This window comes from Staurois parvus, unplaced genomic scaffold, assembly GCF_062004578.1.
Source record: "Staurois parvus isolate SC_StPar_1 unplaced genomic scaffold, SC_StPar_1.0 ptg002084l, whole genome shotgun sequence".
In the NCBI taxonomy this organism is placed as follows: domain Eukaryota; kingdom Metazoa; phylum Chordata; class Amphibia; order Anura; family Ranidae; genus Staurois; species Staurois parvus.
In genome coordinates, this window is record NW_028319880.1 from 25,753 (window position 1) to 49,694 (window position 23,942).

The following is a 23,942-nucleotide window of genomic DNA, read 5'->3' on the forward strand; positions in this document are numbered from 1 at the left end:
TTCCTACCTTTCCTTCCCACTGGCAGCTGAAAGTACACAATAGGTTCCTTCAGGATGGAGCGTGGGGGAAGGTCCGGTAAATGTCACATTTCCCAGCCCCTTCCTTTTCTAAATGGACACAATGAGTGATCGGTACCCCCTATGTGCCCCCTCCTCCGCAGTGCTGCCGGCTTCCCGCCTCTCCTTCCCACCAGAAGCTGCAAGTTATCAATAGGATCCTTCAGGATGGAGAGTTGGGGAAGTGTCCTCTAAATATGTCACATTTCCCAGCCCCTTCCTTTCTGAATGAACACAATAAGTGATCGGTACCAATCACTCACTGTGTTCATTCATAACTGAATCCTAGTAAACTGCGTTTTCTTTGAGGGGCCCTGTCAGGTTGGCTTTATGGGGCCCCGTGGTTCCTAACAGCAACCCTGTGTACACAAATAACCTAAAGCAGAAGAGTTCTACAGTTGGCATCAGATTCTGTGTTTTACCCAAGACAAGACCCGAGCAAGTTAGGCAAACAAGAACTTGGTGTGACCCAAAGGTCGGTGTCATGCCTGGAAGGGTCGGGGGGAGACTAGGAGGGTAATAAGGCGGGGACAGGAGGGGGAGGAAGAAGGCATGGGAGGAGATTAGGTCACCCAAGCTTATATTTGTAGATGCCGGAACCAATCGTTTCTGTGACGGACCCAACCTGGACAGAGGTTTTTGGATGGGACTGCAGGCTAGCCTCTTGCCTACTGACAATGGGCCCTGGCATCTGAGGGGGCTCCATTCTTTGGGAAGTGTGTGCCTGGGAGGGGGGGGCAGTGGAGTAGTTTACTGTGGATTCATGTCCATGTGACCCCGAAACACACAAAGTTTGGGAACTGGAGGACTCTGATACAGATTTGGGGCCTCTGTGCCCAAACCCGCACTGACTGCTGCAACACCCCCGCCCCCCCAGACTCAGAGCAGATGTTAACATAATCCGCTCAAAACAACCCGATGCTGAGGTCTCCTGCTGTAATCTGTTTACTAAGCTGTGATCTGTTTACCATTGTGTATTGTCCCATAGTTAATTGAGTCACCTATTGTTTGTCTGTTGGCTAGTCCTCCTGGAGGTTCCTACATGATGGGATTAGTCCGGAGTCAGCAGGGTCGTAGAAAAGGGGGTACCACCAGTCGTCCTGTATGGTGTCCAGGCCAGCAGGGGGGCCTATGCAGCTGAGTGAATCAGATGTGAGCAGGGAGGGTGGTCAGCATTGTGGGGGGGGCAATTACTGGAACCGATCCCCTGTATGGCTCCCCCTGCAGCAGCTGAAAGCTGGCTTCTTCTCTTCTCCCTTTTGCTGGCTTTCAGCTGCTGCAGAGAGTCATACAAGGGATCGGTTCCAGTAATTGCCCCCCTGGTGCACCTATCACCCTCCCTGTGCATCATACATTTCCCCTGCTGCCCAGGCCCCCCTGTGTGCCCCCACCTCCGCAGTATTGTGAGCTTCCCTTCTCTCCTTCCCACCAGAAGCTGCAAGTGCACAATAGGATCCTTCAGGATGGAGACCTGAAGGGTCCTCTAAATATGTCACATTTACCAGCCCTTCCTTTCTTGAATGAACTCAATAACCGATCACTCACTGCCTTCCTCACTCACTGTGTTCATTCATATATAAAGTATAGTAAACTATTTTTGTTGGGGTGGAGGGCCCTGTCAAGTTGGCTGTATGGGGCCCCGTGGTTTCTAACAGCAGTCCTGCTTGCAATAAATATGTGCTGTAGGTGCAGGTCAATGTGCATATTGGCAGCATGGTCGCAATGCCTTTGTAACCCCAACTAGGCTGAGGCAGTTGAAAGACTAGATAAGTGTTGGAAGTCTTTCATTATGTGGTATCTTGCTGGCTCCTAACCAAACTGCATAGCCAAAGCCAGCCCCTTCCTTTCTGAATGAACACAGTAAGTGATTGGTACCGATCACTCATGGAGTTCATTCATAACGGAGTCATAGTAAACTGTGTTTTCTTTGGGGGACCCTATCCGGTTGGCTTGAAGGGGCCCCATGGTTCCTAACAGCAGCCCTAAATAAACAAATACACCCATGGTGTTCATTCATAACTGAAGCATAGTAAACTGTGTTTTTGTTTTTTTGGGGCGGGTTTGGGGTTTTTTACTGGAGACCCTGTCAGGTGTGCTGTATGGGGCCCCATGGTTTCTAACAGCCCTGGGTGCCAGCTTTACCTCATTATCTAATTGGTGTGGGATGTTTATCGCAGTGTGTAATAATATTTTGTTTTTATTGTTCATGTGGGGACTGCCCCATTTCTGAAGTGTATAAAAACCTGTATTTCTGTTCAATAAAGAGTTTTTGCACCTAAGCTAGTGTTGCCTAGTCCTTGGGTGCAATGCCCAGCTATAATACCTTGTTCCTGTGTCCCAGCGGCGAGGACAGGATCACCCGATCAGGGTGCCAGGAGGTCCGTCACATTTCGTTCATCTCCCGAGGACTACAATGGTAATATTGTGCCGAGTCCCTAGGTCAGTGCACCGGCTGTGCCCATTATGAGAAGCTCTCATCCTCGCCAAATTTTTTCCAAAAGGTATTACAAAGAATGTTAGAGGAGCAAAAACACCCAAAACTTCCAGTTGGAACATTGTCTCAAATTTTGGCAAGGTAATTTCATCTCACTGCTGGATCCGTGAGATTTATAAAAAGCCAAGGGCTGACTTGGCCCACCGGACTCCACCTATACAGATTGTAGCAAACTTGCTCATCAGAGTTGGAAGTGGAGCTCCCCTTTTCCTTTGCTTTTAGTGGAAATTCCTCAGCCCTCATTCCCTACCCCCCTCCAGTCCTGAGAGGCAAACGTTATCTCCTGACAGATGGGGTGGGTCAGCCAGGTAAAGCATCCCTAGTCTGGTGCAGCAGTTTGCCGAAGTGTAACTTTCTCCCCCATCGTAATCAAGATAAGGTAGCTTCTCTCCCGGACTTGAAAGAGAATTGAACATTCCTCAGGTACACTTTGTTTCATATCATGGGGTATGAAGCTGTAGTTTAATTCAGAGTTTCCCACTGACCACTCCCAAAACGTGTAGTCAGAGCCCCCCTCCCTTTGAGAGGGACTTTTAAGAAGAGACAAGCTAGTTTTAAGTTTGACACACAGATCTCCCAACTAACATCGAAGGAGGAGATAAAGAATCGTCCTGCTCTGCAACTTGGATCTGCAAAAGCCAGGCATATGGGCAAGTAACTTAACCCTGTAATTTGCTTCCTAATTATCTCTTTGCTGTGTCTTTATATACATATATATATATATATATTTTTGTGACATCTTTGTAAATATTTTATTGTACCTGTTTGACCCTTTTAGTAATAAATCTTTCTTTCTGAAAGTGTTAAACTGTTTTTAAGCGCTTACCTGCAATTCACGAATTCCTGCCTTTTGAAGAGACGCTACTGTGTTTGTTTACTCCCTGCCCAATTGGCCATATTGGACAGGTGACTTTTCAATCATTATAGTGTATTTCCTACAGAGTCCGTCTTCTCTGTACATTTCAAGACGGTGGTGGCAGTGTGAAGGGTTAGTGGTGTAATTAACCCGACCCAGTAACAAGCGCATTCAGGCTGCAGGCACCGATTGTAGCCCATTAGCTGGACAATCGCTGTGCAGGGTGCAGCTGGGTGGGGCCTTGTTACGCGCGTCACACCGCAGTTTTAGATCGGCCGGTCCTTCAGTCACGAGTTTGGTGAGAAGGTCTGGGGTCTGACGCCGCGGGCGTGACGTATTACTGTTAGTCGCGGTCGTGCGATTGTCGCATGTTGGTGGCGGCGACCGTGGATCCGTGACACAGATCACTCTTTGAAATCTAAAAAAAAAAAATAGTCAAACTTTTAATGCACAAAACACTCCATTAACTCCAGTTACACACTTTTTATTTATGAATCAATTGGCCCCAAGAAGAGGCCTCGGCTTGAAATTATAATCTCATTTTCTCGTAGCCACGAGGAATAATTTGAAATAAATGGAACTGTGTGCCGTCTAAAGCTTTTTATAGAGGACGAGACCTTTGACTCCGAGAGGCTGCTCTCCATTTATGGTGTTTTTAATTGGTGCGATTTCCTCCAGCTCTCCCCTTTTTAGACGTTTTATTATTTTTCTTTGTTCTTGGTCTTCTGGTTAATTTCTTCTGTCAATATCCATTAGAATACATTTCTGAGCCAAGCGCTTCACACTACATTGTAATCTGTGAATTAGTGGGCGATGTATCTGAAACCGAGATGCACCGACGCTTTCATTCATAGTCTCCATTTCAAAGTTTGGTTTGAAAGTTGGGACATTTATTTAAAGGAACAAAAACTAGACTTTTTTTTTTTTTCCCATAAATTTTTTATTGTGAAGTTTTCAGAGAACGCAGAACAATGCCACCCAACCTTACAGGGACTTTCATATTTATAACGTACTGGTGCCACCCACCTTCTCCAAGCAAGAGTTTTTCGGGTTTGCGTTTCTTGCATGAAGAGGGCATGTCCCTCGAACTGCATCAACTGGAGGGAGGGTGATCAGCATGGTGGGGGGGGGCAATTACTGGAACCGATCCCCTGTAGGGCTCCCTCTGCAGCAGCTGAAAGCTGGCTGCTTCTCCTCTCCCTCTTGCTATTTTTGAGCTGATGCAGCTGGAGCCATACAGGGGATCGGTTCCAGTAATTGCCCCCCGGTGAACCAATCATCCTCCCTGTGCATCATACATTTCCCCTGTTGCCCAGGCCCCCCTGTGTGCCCCCTCTTTCACAGTGCTGCCGGCTTCCCTCCTCTCCTTCCCACCCGAAGCTGCAAGCGCACAATAGGATCCTTCAGGATGGAGAGTTGGGGAAGGATCCTCTAAATATGTCACATTTACCAGCATCTTCTTGTTTTGAATGAACACAATAATTGATTGGTATTGATCATTCATGGTGTTCATAACTGAAGCATAGTAAACTGCTGGGTTTTTTTTATAGGGGGGACCCTGTGGTTTCAAACCGCAGCCCTGGGTGCCAGATTTACCTCATTATCTAATCAGTGTGGGATGTTTATCATAATGTGTACTATTTTGTTTTTATTGTTCATGTGGGGACGGCTTCATTTCCGAAGTGTATAAAAACCTGTATTTCTGCTCAATAATTGACTCATGTTAAGACCAGGGTTTTTTTTACAGTGGAAATGCAGGGGAACGCAGTTCTGGCACCTCTAGCAATAAATGTATGTAATGGCGAGGGGTCCTGGGGTGTTCTGGAGGTTCTATTGTTGCTGGCTGCTGGGGGATCTATTGTCACTAAAGGGGATCTATTTATGTATGGTGGTCTATTGTTGCTGGGAGGTCTATTGTTGATGGTGGGATATATGGTTGATGGGGTCAATTGTTGCAGGAAGGCTTCTACTGTTGAGGGAGGGGTCTATTGTGTTTGTTGTTGCTGGCTGCTGAAGTCTATTGATGCTGGGGTGTTCAGTTCAGCTTGACCTTGGTCAACCCCAAGCTGCAAGACTTTTTTTAAAAACTTTGTTTTTGCTGAGACAATCCAGACCTTCTAGATCAAGGGTCTCCAAACTTTCTAAACAAAAGGCCAGCTTGCCGGCTTTCAGATTTTAGGGGGGGGGGCAGACTGTGGCCATTGGGAGTAGAAATTGTCCTACGTCTTTGGGCATCTTTGGCATTAGGGGAAGGAATAGCGCCCTATTCTTGGTGTAAGTTGGAGAAATAGTGCCCCATCATTGGTGTCAGTGAGAAGTATGGTGCCCCGTTGTTGGTGTCAGTGAGAAGTATGGTGCCCCGTTGTTGGTGTCAGTGAGAAGTATGGTGCCCCGTTGTTGGTGTCAGTGGGAGGAATAGTGCCTCATGGTTTGTTTCAGTGAGAGGAATAGTGTCCAATTGGTGTCAGTGGGAGAAATAGTGCCCCATCTTAGGTGTCAATGGGAGGAATAGTGCCCCATCATTGGTGTCAGTGGGAGGAATAGTGCCCCATCATTGGTGTCAGTGGGAGGAATAGTGCCCCATCATTGGTATCAGTGGGAGGAATAGTGTCCCATCATAGGTGTCAATGGGAGGAATAGTGCCCCATCATTGGTGTCAATGGGAGGAATAGTGCCCCATCATAGGTGTCAATGGGGAGGAATAGTGCCCCATCATAGGTGTCAATGGGGAGGAATAGTGCCCCATCATGGGTGTCAATGGGGAGGAATAGTGCCCCATCATGGGTGTCAATGGGGAGGAATAGTGCCCCATCGTAGATGTCAATGGGAGGAATATTGCCCCATCGTAGGTGTCAATGGAGAGGAATAGTGCCCCATCGTAGGTGTCAATGGGAGGAAGAGTGCCTGTTGATGTCAGTAGCAGAAATTATGCCCCCTTGTTGGTGTTATTGATAGGAATAGTGTCTTGTATCAGTGGGAGAAAAAGTGCTCCAAGGGCCAGATAAGGGCAAGCAAAGGGCCGCATCTTGCCCCTGGGCCGTAGTTTGGAGACCACTGTTCTAGATTATAGAAAATTACATTTTCCAGATAAGACACAAGTCTATACCTACCCCCCCCCCCCCCCAAACCTATCCTTCCTATCTCCTTTCGCATGCTTTCTTCTCTCTTATGTGTCTCACCGGATTCACACCAGTTACAACCGTACCATTGTTGATCATTGAATACGATTTAAACTGTCAAATTGCATGACAATCAGCGTGACCCAGGGCTAAGAGTACCTGTGCATAGAGGACGTTGTGAACTTTTTATTGCTACTTTTCTTATGTCACAGATCTCCAGCAATTCCTAGATAGCAGCGGTGAAAACTCTGTGAAAATGTTTTCTTACTATCAGTCTGATATGCAGCCTGCCTCTTTTCAATCTCCCCGAGCTGGCCGAAAGAAAAACAAAAGCCAGCGGGGGAAACCTATTCTTACGTTTTCACAGCTTCAGTCTAGGGATTGCGAGACCTGTGACCAGTGTAGTATTTAAGATTTGTGCTGACCTAGGCAACACAAAAACCAGCGCCCCACCCCCTCAGAGCCTTCTACTACTGCTCCCCATACACCAGCCACCATCCGCCACTCCAAGACAGAGACACTCGCCTTCACAGCTCCGCACATCCCCCGGGAAAAGGGCGGACTGACAACTCATGGGGCCTCCGGGCAATAGGGGATCATGGGGCCCCTGTGTCCTTGCCCAAACTCAAAAAAGCCTATGAAAAAGGTACCAGGGGCATCTCATGGGGCCCCCTACTGACCCCGGGCCCTCTGGCAGTGCCCGAATTTCCAAATGGTCAGTCCGTCCTTGCCCTGGAACAAGAGTCAGGCTGTGAATACACCATCATGAAACTCACGGCCTCTCTCGGAACCCACCAGGTCCCCATGCCGTGTGTTTCTTCTTCCATCCCTTCTTCCAAGGGGCAGTGCTTGGAAAATGCTGCCCTAGGTAAATGCCTTGTTTGCCTTGTGGTAATACACCCCTGCCTGTGCCATGAGCGAGCAATAAAGAGCTTACATGCCCCACCATTGCTCAGGTACTGGTATTTGGGATAGCACGAGGAATGGCCCGAGTCACGAACTCTGTACAGGTCTTCTATGAAGTGTCCTTTGGTTGGGGATCATAATGGGAGTTGTCTGAATAATCTGCAATGCCTTGTCTTGTAGGAGATGACTCTTGAAGAGAAAACCACAATTACAGATTTGGCCAAGTGCGACTTTACCGAAATGCACAAATACTTCAAAGGGAAATCGGAGGAAAGAAAAAACCGCAGCAAAGAGGAAAAGCTGGTAAAATCTTGTTTTAGAGCTGAACGCCAACCTAGCATCCACCTATGGGTAAAATATACCTGGATATACCCAAGGCTGCTGATTGGACAGTGGAGTACATGGAGTATTCCACACTCTGCTCCCCTCCTGTCGGCACATGTGAATGGTGTTAGATCCTCATTGGTTCCTAGCTCTGGTTCCTTTGAGGGCCAATATACAGGGGATTAGATGAAGCTAATATAGAGACAAAGGTGGGTACTTCCAGCAATTGTCCACCGTAGTTGTCTGGAGTTCACACTTAACCAGGTTTGAGATTTATTCTTTTCAGTTTTTCCCATTTCCCATGTGGTTTGATGCGGCACGTTTTTGGAAGTCTTGGACATTTTCTGCATTTCTCGCACCTTGAAATGAATGGGCTTCCCTATATTTATCTGTCAGGTACTTATATAGCGCCATCAATTTACACCGCGCTTTACATATATATTGTACATTCACATCAGTCCCCGCCCCTGAGGAGCGTACAATCTAAGGTCCCTAACTCACATTCATACATACACATACTAGGGACCAGGGGTGGACTGACAACTCATGGGGCCCCCGGGCAATAGGGGATCATGGGGCCCCTGTGTCTTTGCCCAAATTCAAAAAAGCCTATGAAAAAGGTACCAGGGGCATCTCATGGGGCCCCCTACTGACCCTGGGCCCTCGGGCAGTGCCCGAGTTTCCAAATGGGCAGTCCGCCCCTGCTTGGGACAATATAGACAGGATCCAATTAACCTCCCAACATGTCTTTGGAGTGTGGGAAGAAACAAAAGTACCCGGAGGAAACCCACGCAGGCACAGAGAGAACATGCAAACTCCAGGCAGGTGGTGCGGTCAAGGCTGTGGATAAGGGGGTACCGCCAGTCCTCCTTTATGGTGCCCAGGCCAGCAAAGGGACCCAGGCAGCTGGATGGATCAGATGTGTGCAGGAAGGGATTGGCACTGTGGGGGGCAATTACTGGAACCGATCCCCTATATGGCTCTCTGCAGCAATTGAAAGCGGACTTCTCCACTCTCTTGCTGGCTTTCAACTGCTGCAGAAGGAGCAATACAGGGGATTGGTTCCAGTAATTGCCCTCCTGGTGCACCTATGACCCTTCCTGTGCATCATACATTTCCCCCCCCTGCTGCCCAGGCCCCCCTGTGTGCCCCACCCCCGCAGTGCTGCCAGCTTCCCTCTTCCTTCACACCAGCAGCTGCAAGCGCACAATAGAATCCTTCAGAATGGAGAGTGGGGGGGAAGGGTTGGTAAATGTCACATTTACCAGCCTCTTTCGTTCCTGAATGAACACAATGAATGATCGTACAAATCGCTCAGTGTTCATTCATAATTGAAGCATAATAAACTGGGTTTTTTTTCCTTTTTTTGAGGGGGACACTCTCAGGGTGGCTGTATTGGGCCCCATGGTTTCTAACGGCAACCCTAGGTGCCATGGTTGCAATTCAAATCAACGACCCTAGTACTGCCAGGTGGAAGTGCTAACCATTTACCTGATGTGCTGCCCATAAATGCAATTCATGTGAATCCATCCTTAGGATGTCAATGCAGCACAGGCAGAGTACACATGAAGTTAGGTGCTCGCTGAATTTCTGGCAGATGGGGGCCAGTACAAGGTGGAGGGCAGGAGGGGCGGCTGCCCTGGGCGCAATGGTTTATTCCAGGGATGGGGGTGCCCTGTGCTGAGTTCCTTCTGTTACAAGGCTGACAGGAGTAGTGACAGGGGCGGGGCATCATCATCACTCCTGTCAGTCCAGCACTGGGAGCAGAGAGGAAAGAGCCAGGAGGAGGTGCAGGTTGCATACCCCTTAAGCTGATCCTCTAAGCTTGCGCATGAACGGGGGAGGGGGGGCACAGTTTAGCCTGGTCCAGCACTGCTGGCAGATCATGTGTTTTCCTGCACCTGCAGGACTCTCTAAAGCAGTGGTCTCCAAACTGCGGTCTGGGGGCCAGATGTGGCCCTTTGCTTGCCTCTATCCGGCCCTTGGGACACTATTGTTGCAACTGACACCAATGATGGGCACCATTCCTCCCACTTTCACCATTAATAGGACACTCTTCTTCCCACTGATACCATTAAAGGGGCACTATTCTTCCTGATAAGACCAATGATGGGGCACTATTCCTCCCACTGACACCATTGATGGGGCACTATTCCTCCTGAGCAGACCAATGATGGGGCACTATTCCTCCCACTGACACCATCGATGGGGCACTATTCCTCCCACTGACACCATCGATGGGGCACTATTCTTCCTGAGAAGACCAATGATGGGGCACTATTCTTCCTGAGAAGACCAATGATGGGGCACTATTCCTCCCACTGACACCATCTATTGGGCACTATTCTTCCTGAGAAGACCAATGATGGGGCACTATTCCTCCCACTGACACCATTGATGGGGCACTATTCCTCCTGAGCAGACCAATGATGGGGCACTATTCCTCCCGCTGACACCATCGATGGGGCACTATTCTTCCTGAGAAGACCAATGATGGGGCACTATTCTTCCTGAGAAGACCAATGATGGGGCACTATTCTTCCTGAGAAGACCAAAGATGGGGCACTATTCCTCCCACTGACACCATCAATGGGGCACTATTCCTCCCACTGACACCATCTATTGGGCACTATTCTTCCTGAGAAGACCAATGATGGGGCACTATTCTTCCTGAGAAGACCAAAGATGGGGCACTATTCCTCCCACTGACACCATCAATGGGGCACTATTCCTCCCACTGACACCATCTATTGGGCACTATTCTTCCTGAGAAGACCAATGATGGGGCACTATTCTTCCTGAGAAGACCAAAGATGGGGCACTATTCCTCCCACTGACACCATCAATGGGGCACTATGCCTCCAATTGATACCAACCATGGTTCACTATTCCTCCTGCTAAAGCCAATGGTGGAGCAGTGTTTACTCCCACTGATGCTGGGACATGTTCTACTCCCACCGCCCACAGTTCAGCCCCCCCCCCTAAAGCCTTAAGAACAGTCAACTGGCCCTTTGTTTAAAATGTTTGGAGACCCCTGCTGTAAAGGAATAAATGTGGGGAAATGTCCGTGTATTGCAAAGATGTACATATCTGCTGGGGACAATCTCCCTGCTGGTTACTTGAACCCCGACAATGACCGGCAGAGGAGGAAGCCCCCGGTCCAACTCCACCCAAAAACAGATCTCCCATCTTGGAGTCAGATGGATGGGCTCTTTAAATTTTAGATCTTTTAACGACTGAAAAAAAAAAAATACAGCAAGAAATTTAGGAGTCGTACTTTTCTCTTACTGAAGATAAATGAGAGCCGCGGTGAGCTGGATTTTGTGAATTTTCGGTTTGTATGATTAATGACTTGAATCTCAAACAGAAGAGATAAAACAGGAGCTGCACGGACTTCAAGCACCGTGCTCGCCAAACCGGCTAAAATCGAAAGAGCGGCAACACCTGCCACTTAATTCCCTGCGCCTGTCCACCGCGCCGTGATTTCCTAATGCGGTCAGGGGGTGGGGGAGGGGTTGGCCATGTACAGAGCTGTGAGGGCGCTGATTGCGAGGGCCAAACATGGAGGGTCTCCAGCGAGGATGTGCCGGCACAAACGTCATCCAGAGAACTGGGAATCTCGGCGGTTTTAGGATCTCCTCTACCATCCGAGAGACGGCAAAGAGATGGTGTTTAGTACCACAACTTTCTGGCCAAAGGCTTGCTGTTGTCCCATTCCTAGTTGTATGTTTCCATCATTTGTGGGCGTGTCCAACAGGGATTAACCAATAAAGGAATACTACAAATGATTCGAAGGGACACAATCACCAAATTGCTGCAAGCATTTAAAATACTGGATTCTTTATTGGTTTTAGGTGCAATTTTCTTTCGTCTTGCAGCATACTTTTGAACTTGCTAGCAAACTTGACTTTTTCGGGAAGAGTCAATTCCCTAGCTGGCCCACTACCTACCTGCATGCCATAGACCTCTCCTCTTTGGGAGAGCCTAACTACTACAGAACAGGGGCAGGCTGACATCACCCCGGGGTGAGTCCTTGGCCACAGTGGACAGTTAAAACAACAAATGGCACCAGTCCAGGGGCGGACTGACCATTTGGAAACTCAGGCACTGCTCGAGGACCCAGGTCAGGGGGCCCCATGAGATGCCCCTGGTACCTTTTTTACAGGCTTTTTTGAGTTTGGGCAAGGACACAGGGGCCCCATGATCCCCTATTGCCCAGGGACCCCATGAGTTGTCAGTCCGCCCCTGCACCAGTCACTTTAGTCATTTATGCTCCGACTCTCAAAGGGTTAGGGCTTTAGATACCAACAAGCAACATGGGCTCTGGACTCGTCCACACTTCTCCTCCATCCAAGGGAGTGCCAGTTTTCTCTCAGTGCAGACTCCATCCTCCTCCAGCATGAACTTCTTTTTCTGTGACCACGCCCCAGTGGGCGGGGGCAAGATGTCAGAGGGCTTGAGCAGAGCAGCGCGTGAGGCCATTTCTTAACGTTGGAGTCCTTGAGCGGCATCCATCCCTTCACTTGAGGAAAGGTGCCGACAGTGTCTGTTTAGAGGGTGAGGTGCGACCTGTCTGGTCCTAAGAGGGGAGACTTCTGACAGGTTAGCAAGTCCCTAACCTTTCCCTCCTCATCAGGAACCATTCTCTACTGCTAGTTGCTGTCCCTGACGAGTGGGATCTCTCTCTTTACACTGGCCACTCGCAAAATGCGCACCAAAACCTGGGTCCAGGAGCTTAAATAGACCCTGTTGACCCAAGATGGCCAACCAGGATCACATGGTCACCAACCAGAATGCTACATATAGTTACATAGTTAGTCTGGCTGAAAAAGGACAAAAGTCCATCCAGTTCAACCATTAAAAAAAAAAAAAAAAAAAAAAAATTTATAATCCTACACCCACAGTTGATCCAGAGGAAGGCAATGATGCAATCTGCTCCTGCAGGGGAAAAATTCCTTCTTGATCCCCCGAGAGGCAATCGGATATTCCCTGGATCAACGTTCCCTACAAAATGTTATATCCAGTTATATTCTGTGTATCCAAGAAAGAATCCAGGACATTCCTACAGCAATCCACTGAGCTGCCACAACCAACTCTTGAGGGCGTCTATTCCACATTCTCAATTTTCCCACTGCTCTTCTTGACCCAGGAAACCATGTTTCTCTTGGACTTCTTCTCCAGGCTGTGGTCCTACTCTAGTCGAGTGCCACCTACAGTGGAGAAAACGGACTCTACACGTCTGGGAGAGACCCCCTTTATGAGCAGTTGTTCCTATAATTCCTAGTGCCCGGTGTATGTGTTCTATAGGTTTACCTCCAAGGTCCAAAATGAACAAGCAGAACTAGATTGGGCCCTCCAACCGTTCCAGTTCCTCATGTGTCCTCTTGGGAAAATTGCCCCCCGATCTAAGGATTGGTAAGCTGCAATGTATTACCCTTGGCTTTTGGGCTTAGCAAAAAACAAAATCGGTGGATGACGGGCGGTCTTTGTGGATGACGGGCGGTCTTTGTGGATGACGGGCGGTCTTTGTGGATGACGGGCGGTCTTTGTGGATGACGGGCGGTCTTTGTGGATGACGGGCGGTCTTGGTGGATGACGGGCGGTCTTGGTGGATGACGGGCGGTCTTGGTGGATGACGGGCGGTCTTGGTGGATGACGGGCGGTCTTGGTGGATGACGGGCGGCCTTGGTGGATGACGGGCGGCCTTGGTGGATGACGGGCGGCCTTGGTGGATGACGGGCGGCCTTGGTGGATGACGGGCGGCCTTGGTGGATGACGGGCGGCCTTCGTGGATCATCAGGAACTCATCTCCTCATTGTCATCATCATTTTGTGTTTTGCATTCACCTGTGTAAAGAATCCGGCCTTTCTATATGTTAATCATTTGCAGCTCGAAGTTTTATCGGTTCAGCGTTCGGTGAAATGGAAGTTCACCTGAGTCCACAAAGCCTGAACTGACTGATGACTTCCAGGTAGGAGGCCTTATTTCAGAACTGGAATCCTTATGGGGTCTGAATAACGAGCAGAACTCGATGTGCCTTCCCGACGAGGGGCTGATTGCCTGTTTGCGGACTGAAACATAAATACTTTTATTACTTTTTCTTTTCTTTTTTTCTGAAACTATCCACTGACTTCGCAGAACAAGCTTTGTCTGCTTGCCAAGAAAAGTCAATGGAATACACCACCTATGAAGAAACGGGCCGTGCTGTATATGGAAGTTATTGATAACCAGAAAAGCCGTAAAATAGATCCTCCAGTAACAATAGATCCTTCCCAGCAACAGAAGACCCACAAGACAACCATACGTTCTCCACCAGAAACAATAGATTTCCCTCACAACAATAGATCCCCCCTCAGAAAAATTAGACCCCCGGTAACAATAGATCCTTTCCAGCAACAATTGACCCCCCCCCCGCAACAACGACCTCCAAAACAACCATAGATGCCCCAACCAGCAACAATAGACCACCCTCACAACTATAGATCTCCCAGCAGGTATAGATCTCCCTCACAATAGATCCCCCCAGAAAAATTTGACCCCGCTAACAGTAGATCTTTTCCATCAACAATTGACCCCCACAGCAACATAAGACCCCCAAAACAACCATAGATGCCCCAACCAGCAACAGTAGATCTCCCTCACAACTATAGATCCCTCAGCAGGTATAGATCTCCCTCAAAAATAGATCCCCCCCAGAAAAATTAGACCTCCAGTAACAATAGATCCTCTCCGTCAACAATTGCCACCCCAGCAACATAAGACCCCCAAAACAACCATATATGCCCCAACCAGCAACAGTAGATCTCCCTCACAACTATAGATCCCTCAGCAGGTATAGATCTCCCTCAAAAATAGATCCCCCCCAGAAAAATTAGACCTCCAGTAACAATAGATCCTCTCCGTCAACAATTGCCACCCCAGCAACATAAGACCCCCAAAACAACCATATATGCCCCAACCAGCAACAATAGACCTCCCTCACAACTAGAGATCTCCCAGCAGATATCTCCCTCACAACAATAAATCCCCCTAGAAAAGTTAGACCCCCAGTAACAATAGATCCTTTCCAGCAACAATTGACCCCCCCAGCAACATAAGACCCCCGAAACAGCCATAGATGCCCCAACCAGTGACAATAGACCTCGCTCACAATAGACCCCTCCCCCCCAAAAAAAAAGACTACCCATCAACAATAGATCCTTTCCATCAACAATTTCCCCCCCCCCCCCAGCAACATAAGACCCCCAAAACAACCATAGATGCCCCAACCAGCAACAATAGACCTACCTCAAAACTAGAGATCCCCCAGCAGATATAGATTTCCCTCACAATAGGCCCCCCAGTAACAATAGATCCTTTCCAGCAACAATTGACCCCCCAGCAACATAAGACCCCAGAAACAACCATAGATGCCCCAACCAGCCGCAATAGACCTCCTCCTTCACAACTAGAGATCCCCCAGAAGCCATAGACCCCCATCAGTAACAATAGATCCTTCCCAGCAACAATAGACCCCATGGAACCAACAATAGGTCTCTCCAGCACACCCCCATCACCCCTTGCCATTACATACATTCAGTGCTGGCGTTGCAGCTGAAAAAACAAGCCCTGTACATGACGCCTAAAGGGAATAAGATATTTATTGCGATAATGAATTTTTTTTAAGGGTAATTTGGGCAATTTTTGTGTTGTTGGGACCCCATCCTGCGTTACAATTCTCCTTTTTAGGGACTTGTAGGGAAACTATTCTGTAAACCTTTGTTTCATCTCTTCTCTTTGCCCTGCAATAGAAATTGAAGGAAGAGAACCAGAAGATTGTGGAGGAGTTTGGTTACTGCCTCCTGGATCATCACAAAGAGAAGATTGGGAACTTCAAGACTGAGCCACCCGGCTTGTTTCGGGGGCGAGGCGACCACCCCAAGCAGGGCATGTTAAAAAGGAGGATTGTGCCGGAAGATGTCATCATCAACTGCAGCAAGTAGGTCCCTGATGAGTGTAGCCATTTCCTTGCTATTTCCGTTATCTGAAAGGAAAATGCCTATTTTATTAAAGCTGAACTCCTGGGCTCCGGGCCTCCAGACCAACAATAGTGCAGCATAGACTCCTCCTCCCTGTCCCCCGCAGTACCTCTTCTGTACTCACAGTATGTCCTCTATCTACATGCTATCATTTAACTAGGAATACTGAGGGCATCTAGTGGTGAAGAAGAGGTACTGCAGGGGACAGGAAGCAGGAGGCTATGTATGCTGCACTGTTATTGGTGTTATCAGTTCTCTGGGAACTACAGTACACCTCTCCAGGGCTTTTGTTTTTCAGAGAACAGGTGCAGTTACTCCCCCCACCTTCGGAATCACTCCTGGTCTCCACCCCCTATCCACCTCTGAGTACAGTGCCTTGGTTCCACCCCCTACCCACCTCTGAGCACCATGCCTTGGTTCCACCCCCTACCCACCTCTGAGCACAGTGCCTTGGTCTCCACCTCCTACCCACCTCTGAGCACCGTGTTTTGGTCTCCACCCCCTACCCACCTCTGAGCACAGTGCCTTGGTCTCCACCTCCTACCAACCTCTGAGCACCGTGCTTTGGTCTCCACCCCCTACCCACCTCTGAGCACAGTGCCTTGGTCTCCACCCCCTACCCACCTCCTCACCTTTTAGAGAATTCAAAACCAAGTATAATTTTGTGTCATTTGTATGGAATTTGTTAATAACAGGAAAAGCAGTAACATAGATCCTCTGCAGCTAGCAACAATAGATCTCTCCTCAGCCAGCATCAATAGACTTCAACAGTAGGTCCCTCCCAGCACCAATTGGTCCTCCAACCACCGTCAATAGATCACTCGCCAGCAACAATAGACTATCAGCAATAAAAGATCTCCCCAGCAGCCAGCATCTATAGACCCCTTCCTCTATAGCTTATCCCCCACCAGCAACAATAGACCCCCCCAACAACAAGAATTATCCCAGGGACATGTAATTTAATACTGGCAGGATCACCTGGTGAAAAGGGGGGGCTTATATATATATATATATATATATATATATATATATATATATAGTGGGGATCGAAAGTTTGGGCACCCCAGCTAAAAAATTGTATTAATGTGCATAAAGAAGCCAAGGAAAGATCAAATTACAGATTAGACATTCCTATAATATGTCAACAAAAGTTAGATTTTATTTCCATCATTTACACTTTCAAAATAACAGAAAACAAAAAAATGACGTCTGCAAAAGTTTGGGCCCCCTGCAGAATTTATAGCATGCACTGCCCCCTTTGCCAAGCTGAGACCTGCCAGTGTCATGGATTGTTCTCAATCATCATCTGGGAAGACCAGGTGATGTCAATCTCAAAGGTTTTAAATGCCCCGACTCATCTGACCTTGCCCCAACAATCAGCACCATGGGTTCTTCTAAGCAGTTGTCTAGAAAACTGAAACTGAAAATAGTTGAGGCTCACAAAGCTGGAGAAGGCTATAAGAAGATAGCAAAGTGTTTTCAGATGTCAATATCCTCTGTTCGGAATGTAATTAGGAAATGGCAGTCATCAGGAACAGTGGAAGTTAAAGCAAGATCTGGAAGACCAAGAAAAATATCAGACAGAACAGCTCGCAGGATTGTGAGAAAAACAATTCAAAACCCACGTTTGACTGCACGATCCCTCCAGAAAGATCTGGCAGACACTGGAGTTGTGGTACACTATTCCACTATAAAGAGATACTTGTACAAATGTGGTCTTCATGGAAGAGTCATCAGAAGAAAACCTCTTCTACGTCCTCACCACAAAAATCATCGTTTGAACTTTGCAAATGAACATATAGACAAGCCTGATGCATTTTGGAAACAAGTTCTGTGGACCGATGAGGTTAAAATTGAACTTTTTGGCCGGAATGAGCAAAGGTACGTTTGGAGATGAAGGGGCACAGAATTGAATGAAAAGAACCTCTGTCCAACTGTGAAGCATGGGGTTGGATCAATCATGCTTTGGGGTTGTGTTGCAGCCAGTGGCACAGGGAACATCTCACGAGTAGAAGGAAAAATGGATTCAATAAAATTTCAGCAAATTTTGGATGGTAACTTGATGCCATCTGTGAAAATGCTGAAGTTAAAGAGAGGATGGCTTCTACAAATGGATAATGATCCTAAACACACCTCGAAATCCACGGGGGATTACATCAAGAGGCGTAAACTGAAGGTTTTGCCATGGCCTTCACAATCTCCTGACCTCAACATCATTGAAAATCTATGGAGAGACCTTAAAAGAGCCGTGCGTGACAGACAGCCCAGAAATCTCAAAGAACTGGAAGACTTTTGTAAGGAAGAATGGGCAAAGATACCTCAAACAAGAACTGAAAGACTCTTGGCTGGCTACAAAAAGCGTTTACAAGCTGTGATACTTGCCAAAGGGGGCAGTACAAGATATTAACTCTGCAGGGGGCCCAAACTTTTGCAGACGCCATTTTTGTGTTTTCTGTTATTTTGAAAGTGTAAATGATGGAAATAAAATCTAACTTTTGTTGACATATTATAAGAATGTCTAATCTGTAATTTGATGCCTTTTGGAGATTTTTCCATCTTTCCTTGGCTTCTTTATGCACATTAATACAAATTTTTAGCTGGGGTGCCCAAACTTTCCATCCCCACTGTGTGTGTATATATATATATATATATATATATATAGTATATTATATAATTTTTTATTTATTAGAGCCACTATATCTGGTAAACTGAAATAAATCACATTTGTGTTCTTGGAATGAGATCTCAGATCTAGTTTTTTTTATTGAGGAATCTGAGTAGACGCCTGCTTTAGAATCCATCGTTGGGTCTTGCCTGCTTCGCCAGGTGCGTTCAGGTTTATTGGCACCAGAAACGCGGAGCTCCTTGACAACCATGGCTGCCGCGTGGCTCTGCATTCATCTACATTCCCCCAGACATAGTTACCTTGCAGAGGATGTTCTTTCTGTAGCTTTCTCTGTGATTATTCCAGAGTGGAAATCTGACCTCGGGATGGAAGCCTCCAGGAAATAAATGGACTGAAGTAATTTGAAGGAAATAGCAGTTTGCTTCTGATTTTCTTTTTTTTTCCCCTTTCTATAGCTATTTTCAAATGACCGTTAAGCTTTGGAAATTGACTGGTAATGTAAAGAGTAGTGGTTAACAAAAAGGCATTTTATAAAATGATGATTTTCCATTTTTGCCTTAGTATTAGGTGTGAAATCTTCCCTCCCCTTAAATTGTCTCTAACCCGAGATTGATGGTTAAAGCAGACCTGTACTTTAGTTCTTTAGGTCCAACTCCAGACCAAGCTTTTTTTTTTTTTTTTAAATCTTTATTATTGCTTCCTACAATAAAACTGTCGTCCTAAACGAGAGAGCGCAAAAATCAGAATATATCTTATCGAAGAAATATTTCTCGTATACAAAGGGAAAACAATTGTGAAACACTCACCTCATGTTAACATTTGCATTTTCCTGAACTGCATAACTCAATTTTTAAAACTTTTACCTTTTTCCTCGATCTAAATCAGGGGTGTCAAACAAAATGTCATCATGGGCCACATCAGCATTATGGCTGCCCTCAAAGGGCTGGTTGTACCTTTAACCGCCTCCCGCCCGCCATATAAGGCAATGACGGGCGCATGGCGGTTCTCTCGTTCTAACCGTGCATGCGCAGCTCCGGGAGCATGCAGCACGGCGATCGATGGTGCGCTGTGTCTCTCAGACACAGCGGATCACCGATCAACGGAAAGAGCTAAAGATTTCGGCTCGGTCACGTGATCAGCTGTGTCCAATCACAGCTGATCTCGTATAAATAGGGAAATGCCGGTTATCGGCATTTCTCTCCTTATGAGCTGTCACGCTGACAGAGGAGAGGAGCGGAGAGCCGGTAATCAGCATTCCTCAGAGGGGACATCTACACTGATCATCAAAGCACTGAAGATCAGTGTGCCCTGATGATCAGTGTAGCCCCAGCAGTGCCAGCTGTCAGTGTCCATCAATGCAACATATCAGTGCCCATCTGAGCTGCCTTTCAGTGTCAACTATCAGTGTCGCCTATCAGTGCCATATATGAGTGCTGTCTTTCAGTGCCCATCACTGCAGCCTCATTAGCGCATATCCGTGACAGTGAAATATCACTTACTTACAAAGTTTTAACAAAAACTAAAAACTTTTTTTTCAAAATGCTAAGTTTTTGGTTTGTTTAGCATAAAATCCCCCCCCCCCCCTCCCCGCCCGAGGTGATTAAATACCACCAAAAGAAAGCCGTCTCCAAAAAATTATAAAAATTATGTATGGGTACAGTGTTGCATGACCGCGCAATTGTCATTCAAAGTGTGACAGTTCTGAAAGCTGAAAATTGGCCTGGGCAGGAAGGGGATGGGAGCGCCCGGCAGGCAGGAAGGGGGTGGGAGCGCCCGGCAGGCAGGAAGGGGGTGGGAGCGCCCGGCAGGCAGGAAGGGGGTGGGAGCGCCCGGCAGGCAGGAAGGGGGTGGGAGCGCCCGGCAGGCAGGAAGGGGGTGGGAGCGCCCGGCAGGCAGGAAGGGGGTGGGAGCGCCCGGCAGGCAGGAAGGGGGTGGGAGCGCCCGGCAGGCAGGAAGGGGGTGGGAGCGCCCGGCAGGCAGGAAGGGGGTGGGAGCGCCCGGCAGGCAGGAAGGGGGTAGAAGCGCCCGGGAGGCAGGAAGGGGGTATAAGTGCCCGGGAGGCAGGAAGGGGGTATAAGTGCCCGGCAGGCAGGAAGGGGGTGGGAGCGCCCGGGAGGCAGGAAGGGGGTGGGAGCGCCCGGGAGGCAGGAAGGGGGTATAAGTGCCCGGTAGGCTAGTGGTTAAGATTAGATGTCCAGAGCACCTCACCATCAGAGGTCAGGAATTCCCCCATAACTAAGGTGAACTTGTTCTCCCGATTAAAAGTACTTTATTCACGAAGGGTACAGTGTGCAAGTTACAGCAGCTTACGCCTTTTTGGTAAAAAAAAAAAAAAAAAACTTCTTCAAAACCATCATCAGGTTTTATTTTTACCAAAACATGTAAGCTGCTGTAACTTGCGCACTTGTGGTCTGTGGCCCTCCTTCTTGGAGCACCCCAACACTTACAAAAAAGTCCAGTTTTGGTCCACCTAATGTGTCCTCTGTTTCATTCTCCTGAGTCTAGGGTGACGCACCTCTATAGGGTGGGTCCTTGACATTTTGGACTTCTAGGAAGTGGGTTGGATGACACTGGACCATGGAGGACGTGATGGGCACCACAGGAATGTGTAGAGGGCGAGTACTAATTCAGAATTTTTTTTTTTTCTTCACAGGATTTGGTGGGGGACAAAAGTGTCTGGAGTTTGGTTTAGATTGGATACACTAAAGGTACACTGTACTAAAAATTAAAACGAACCATTAAAGCCTTTTCACATCGGCAATGTTTGTTCACCACGGTCCCAATGCAAGTCTGTCAGGGCCTGGGTGTAAATCCGGGTCCTCTGCTGTGTCTGGCAGTAACTCTTCTTGCTGAGCAACCTCAGCAAAAATGTGGAATAGACTCCCTCAGAGTTGGTTGTGGCCGGCTCAGTGGATTGCTGTAGGAAAGTCCTGGATTCTTTCTTGGATACACAGAATATAACTGGATATAACATTTATAGGGAACGTTGATCCAGGGAATATCCGATTGCCTCTCGGGGGATCAGGAAGGAATTTTTTCCCCTGCAGGAGCAGATTGGATCGTGCTTTGCTGGTTTTTTTGCCTTCCTCTGGATCAACTGTGGGATTATAACTTTTTATTTTATAGTGGAACTGGATGGACTTTTGTCTTTTTTCAGCCAGACTAACTATGTAACCTGAGATGTTGGACAGCTCCTTGGACGATCCCTAAGACAATCTTGCCTTGTACCTTATTTCTCATGAACTTTGAACTCTTTGCGCCTCCCATGGACTTCCTATTTAAGCCATGTCTTTTCACCTCCTCTTTGCCTGATTATTGTGCTCTTCAGCCAACATCTTGCTCTTGTCACACCTGCTGTCGTTCCTATCTTTGCTACCACTTGTTGCCAACCTTTGGCTTGTTCTTTGATTACGATTCCTCTTGAGCCCAACCTGCAACCACTTGTTGACAAACTTTGGCTTGTTTGCTTAGATATCTGCTTGATCCCAATCTGCTTTATCTGCTCCTGGACCCCGGCTTGCTCGCTTCTTGATAGGGAGGTCCTGAGGGGCCACAACCTGGTACTAATACACAGCAAACACATCTCCATCATTGGTGCTTAGACCCTGAACCTCGGGTGAACCCGCACCATCCACCAGGGTAGGGTGACCTGCTTGTATATCTATCCTGCTGGTGGTAGGAGCCTCTCTACTGGTCTCAGTTTAACCCCCAACCACAACAACTTCCTCTCCAAGACTCAGACTTGCTCGACTGAAGCACCGTTCCCATGTCACAGCTCCTTGATGCTCAATGCATGTCTGAGCCGTATATGAAAAGTCATGCAAGACACATTAAGGCACTTCATGAATAATCTGGCTGAAATCTGAAGATCTTATTGGTGATGGACCACTTCTACTGCGTCTTAGAAAAAAATTGTCTAGAGCAGGGGTGTCAAACTCCATTTCATGGTGGGCCACATCAGCATTATGGTTGCCCTCAAAGGGCCGGTAGTATCTGTAAGACTAGATGTCCAGAGCACCCCACCCTCCCATTACATCACAGCGCACCCCCTTTACCTTGTGCTGCTGCTGGGAAGAATCTGGAGGCGGAGCTGGGAAGCAGAAAGTGCAGGGTCTGGAGGAGGAGCAAAAGAGGGCCAGAGTCAGCTGCTGAAGTCTGCAAGGGAGGTGGAGACAAGGGGGTGCTGCGGCTACACAGAGACGTTCAGGATCTGTAGGAGGAGTTCTGTCCTCTCTGCTGACAATTGCTGATCCCAAGAGTGGGGGGTTGCAGAAATGAACCTCTGTGGCTGCATGGAGAAGAGCAGGATCTAGTAGAGGAGATCTGTCCTCCTCTCTTCTATTGACTTCTAAGACAAGTTGAAGATGGAGTGCCACAGCTGCAGGAGAGGTCTGAGGGCCACATGAAATGGCCTGGAGGGGCCGGACTTGGCCCTCGGGCCTTGTGTTTGACACCTGTGTTCTTAGAGCTAGGACATGAATATAGCAAGTGGTGTCATTTTTTTTTTTTTTTTTGCATCTAAACATGAAAAAGGCCCAACTTCAGTCCCCAAGCAACCCAAACAAGCTGTTTTGGTAATTTTTTTCATGGATAACATACTGTAGATCTCTTCGAATGCCAAGCCATCGACTTTGACTTAAAGCACCTGCAGAAGGGGCGCAAAACCTTTGAAAGAACAATCTAGTGGTGGTACTCGAGGACTGAGGTTGGGAACCGCGGCCATAGTGCATCCCACTTTCCTGGTGCCAACATGGCAGCATACATGTAGCATGCTGCCATGGATTATAGAAACCGAGAAAAGCGAAAAAGACTGAGTGGTCCAGAGAGTCTGCCCCTTTTTTTTTTGAAGGGGGCTTTGCTTTTTGTGGGGGGGGGGTTTCTATTTTTGGGAGGGAGGTTTTGTTGTGGTATTTTTTGTGGGTTTTTTCTATTTTTTTTTTTTTTGGGTGGGGGTGTTTTGGTATTTTTTTTTTCTTTTTTTTGAAGGGGGCTTTGCTTTTTGTGTGGGTTTTATTTCTATTTTTTGTTTTGGTATTGTTTTGGGGGGGGGGGGTTGTTGTGTTTTTTTTTTTTTTTTGTTTTGTTTTGGGGTTTTTTGCGTCAAGAAAGGAAAATTGTATTTGATACAAAACTTTCAGCTTTCGCCTAACAATTATTTTGTGAATTGAGTCATCGCCAAATTCTACCCTTTTAGGCTCCTTGCTGTGTCTCCTGGATAGGGAGAAGGCAAAGTACCTGGGGGGGGGGTCAAATTTTGGTGCTCCCATGGAGACTGTTACCAATAGTGTTTTATTGTTTTGTTTTTTTCTTTTTGTACAAGTGCCTCCCTGCATCAAAACATCATTTTGTTACTTACTATTGATAAGTTAAATAATATTCCGTCTTTTGTATGTTCCAAAGAATTGGCACTCTTTAACAGCAAAGTTAAAATTTTTACTTTTCAGGTTTGTGGTTTGGCAGCAATTTGTCAGGAGAAAAAGGGCAATTAAAATACATGTAAAAAAATCTGACTAAAGAGAGAACCGGAGCGCTTAAATGCTTC

The 23,942-nt window shown here is 47.4% G+C and overlaps 1 protein-coding gene across 1 annotated transcript in view; it reads left to right on the forward strand.

Moving 5' to 3' along the window:
- The window catches only part of LOC149432845 (DNA topoisomerase 1-like), an 83,872-nt gene that overhangs the window by 20,391 nt on the left and 39,539 nt on the right, over positions 1–23,942 (forward strand). Inside the window, exons 3-4 of the mRNA XM_089664875.1 lie at positions 7,613–7,735; positions 15,547–15,734. Of these exons, the coding sequence (XP_089521001.1) occupies positions 7,613–7,735; positions 15,547–15,734 (311 nt within the window). The remainder of the gene's footprint in view (positions 1–7,612; positions 7,736–15,546; positions 15,735–23,942) is intronic.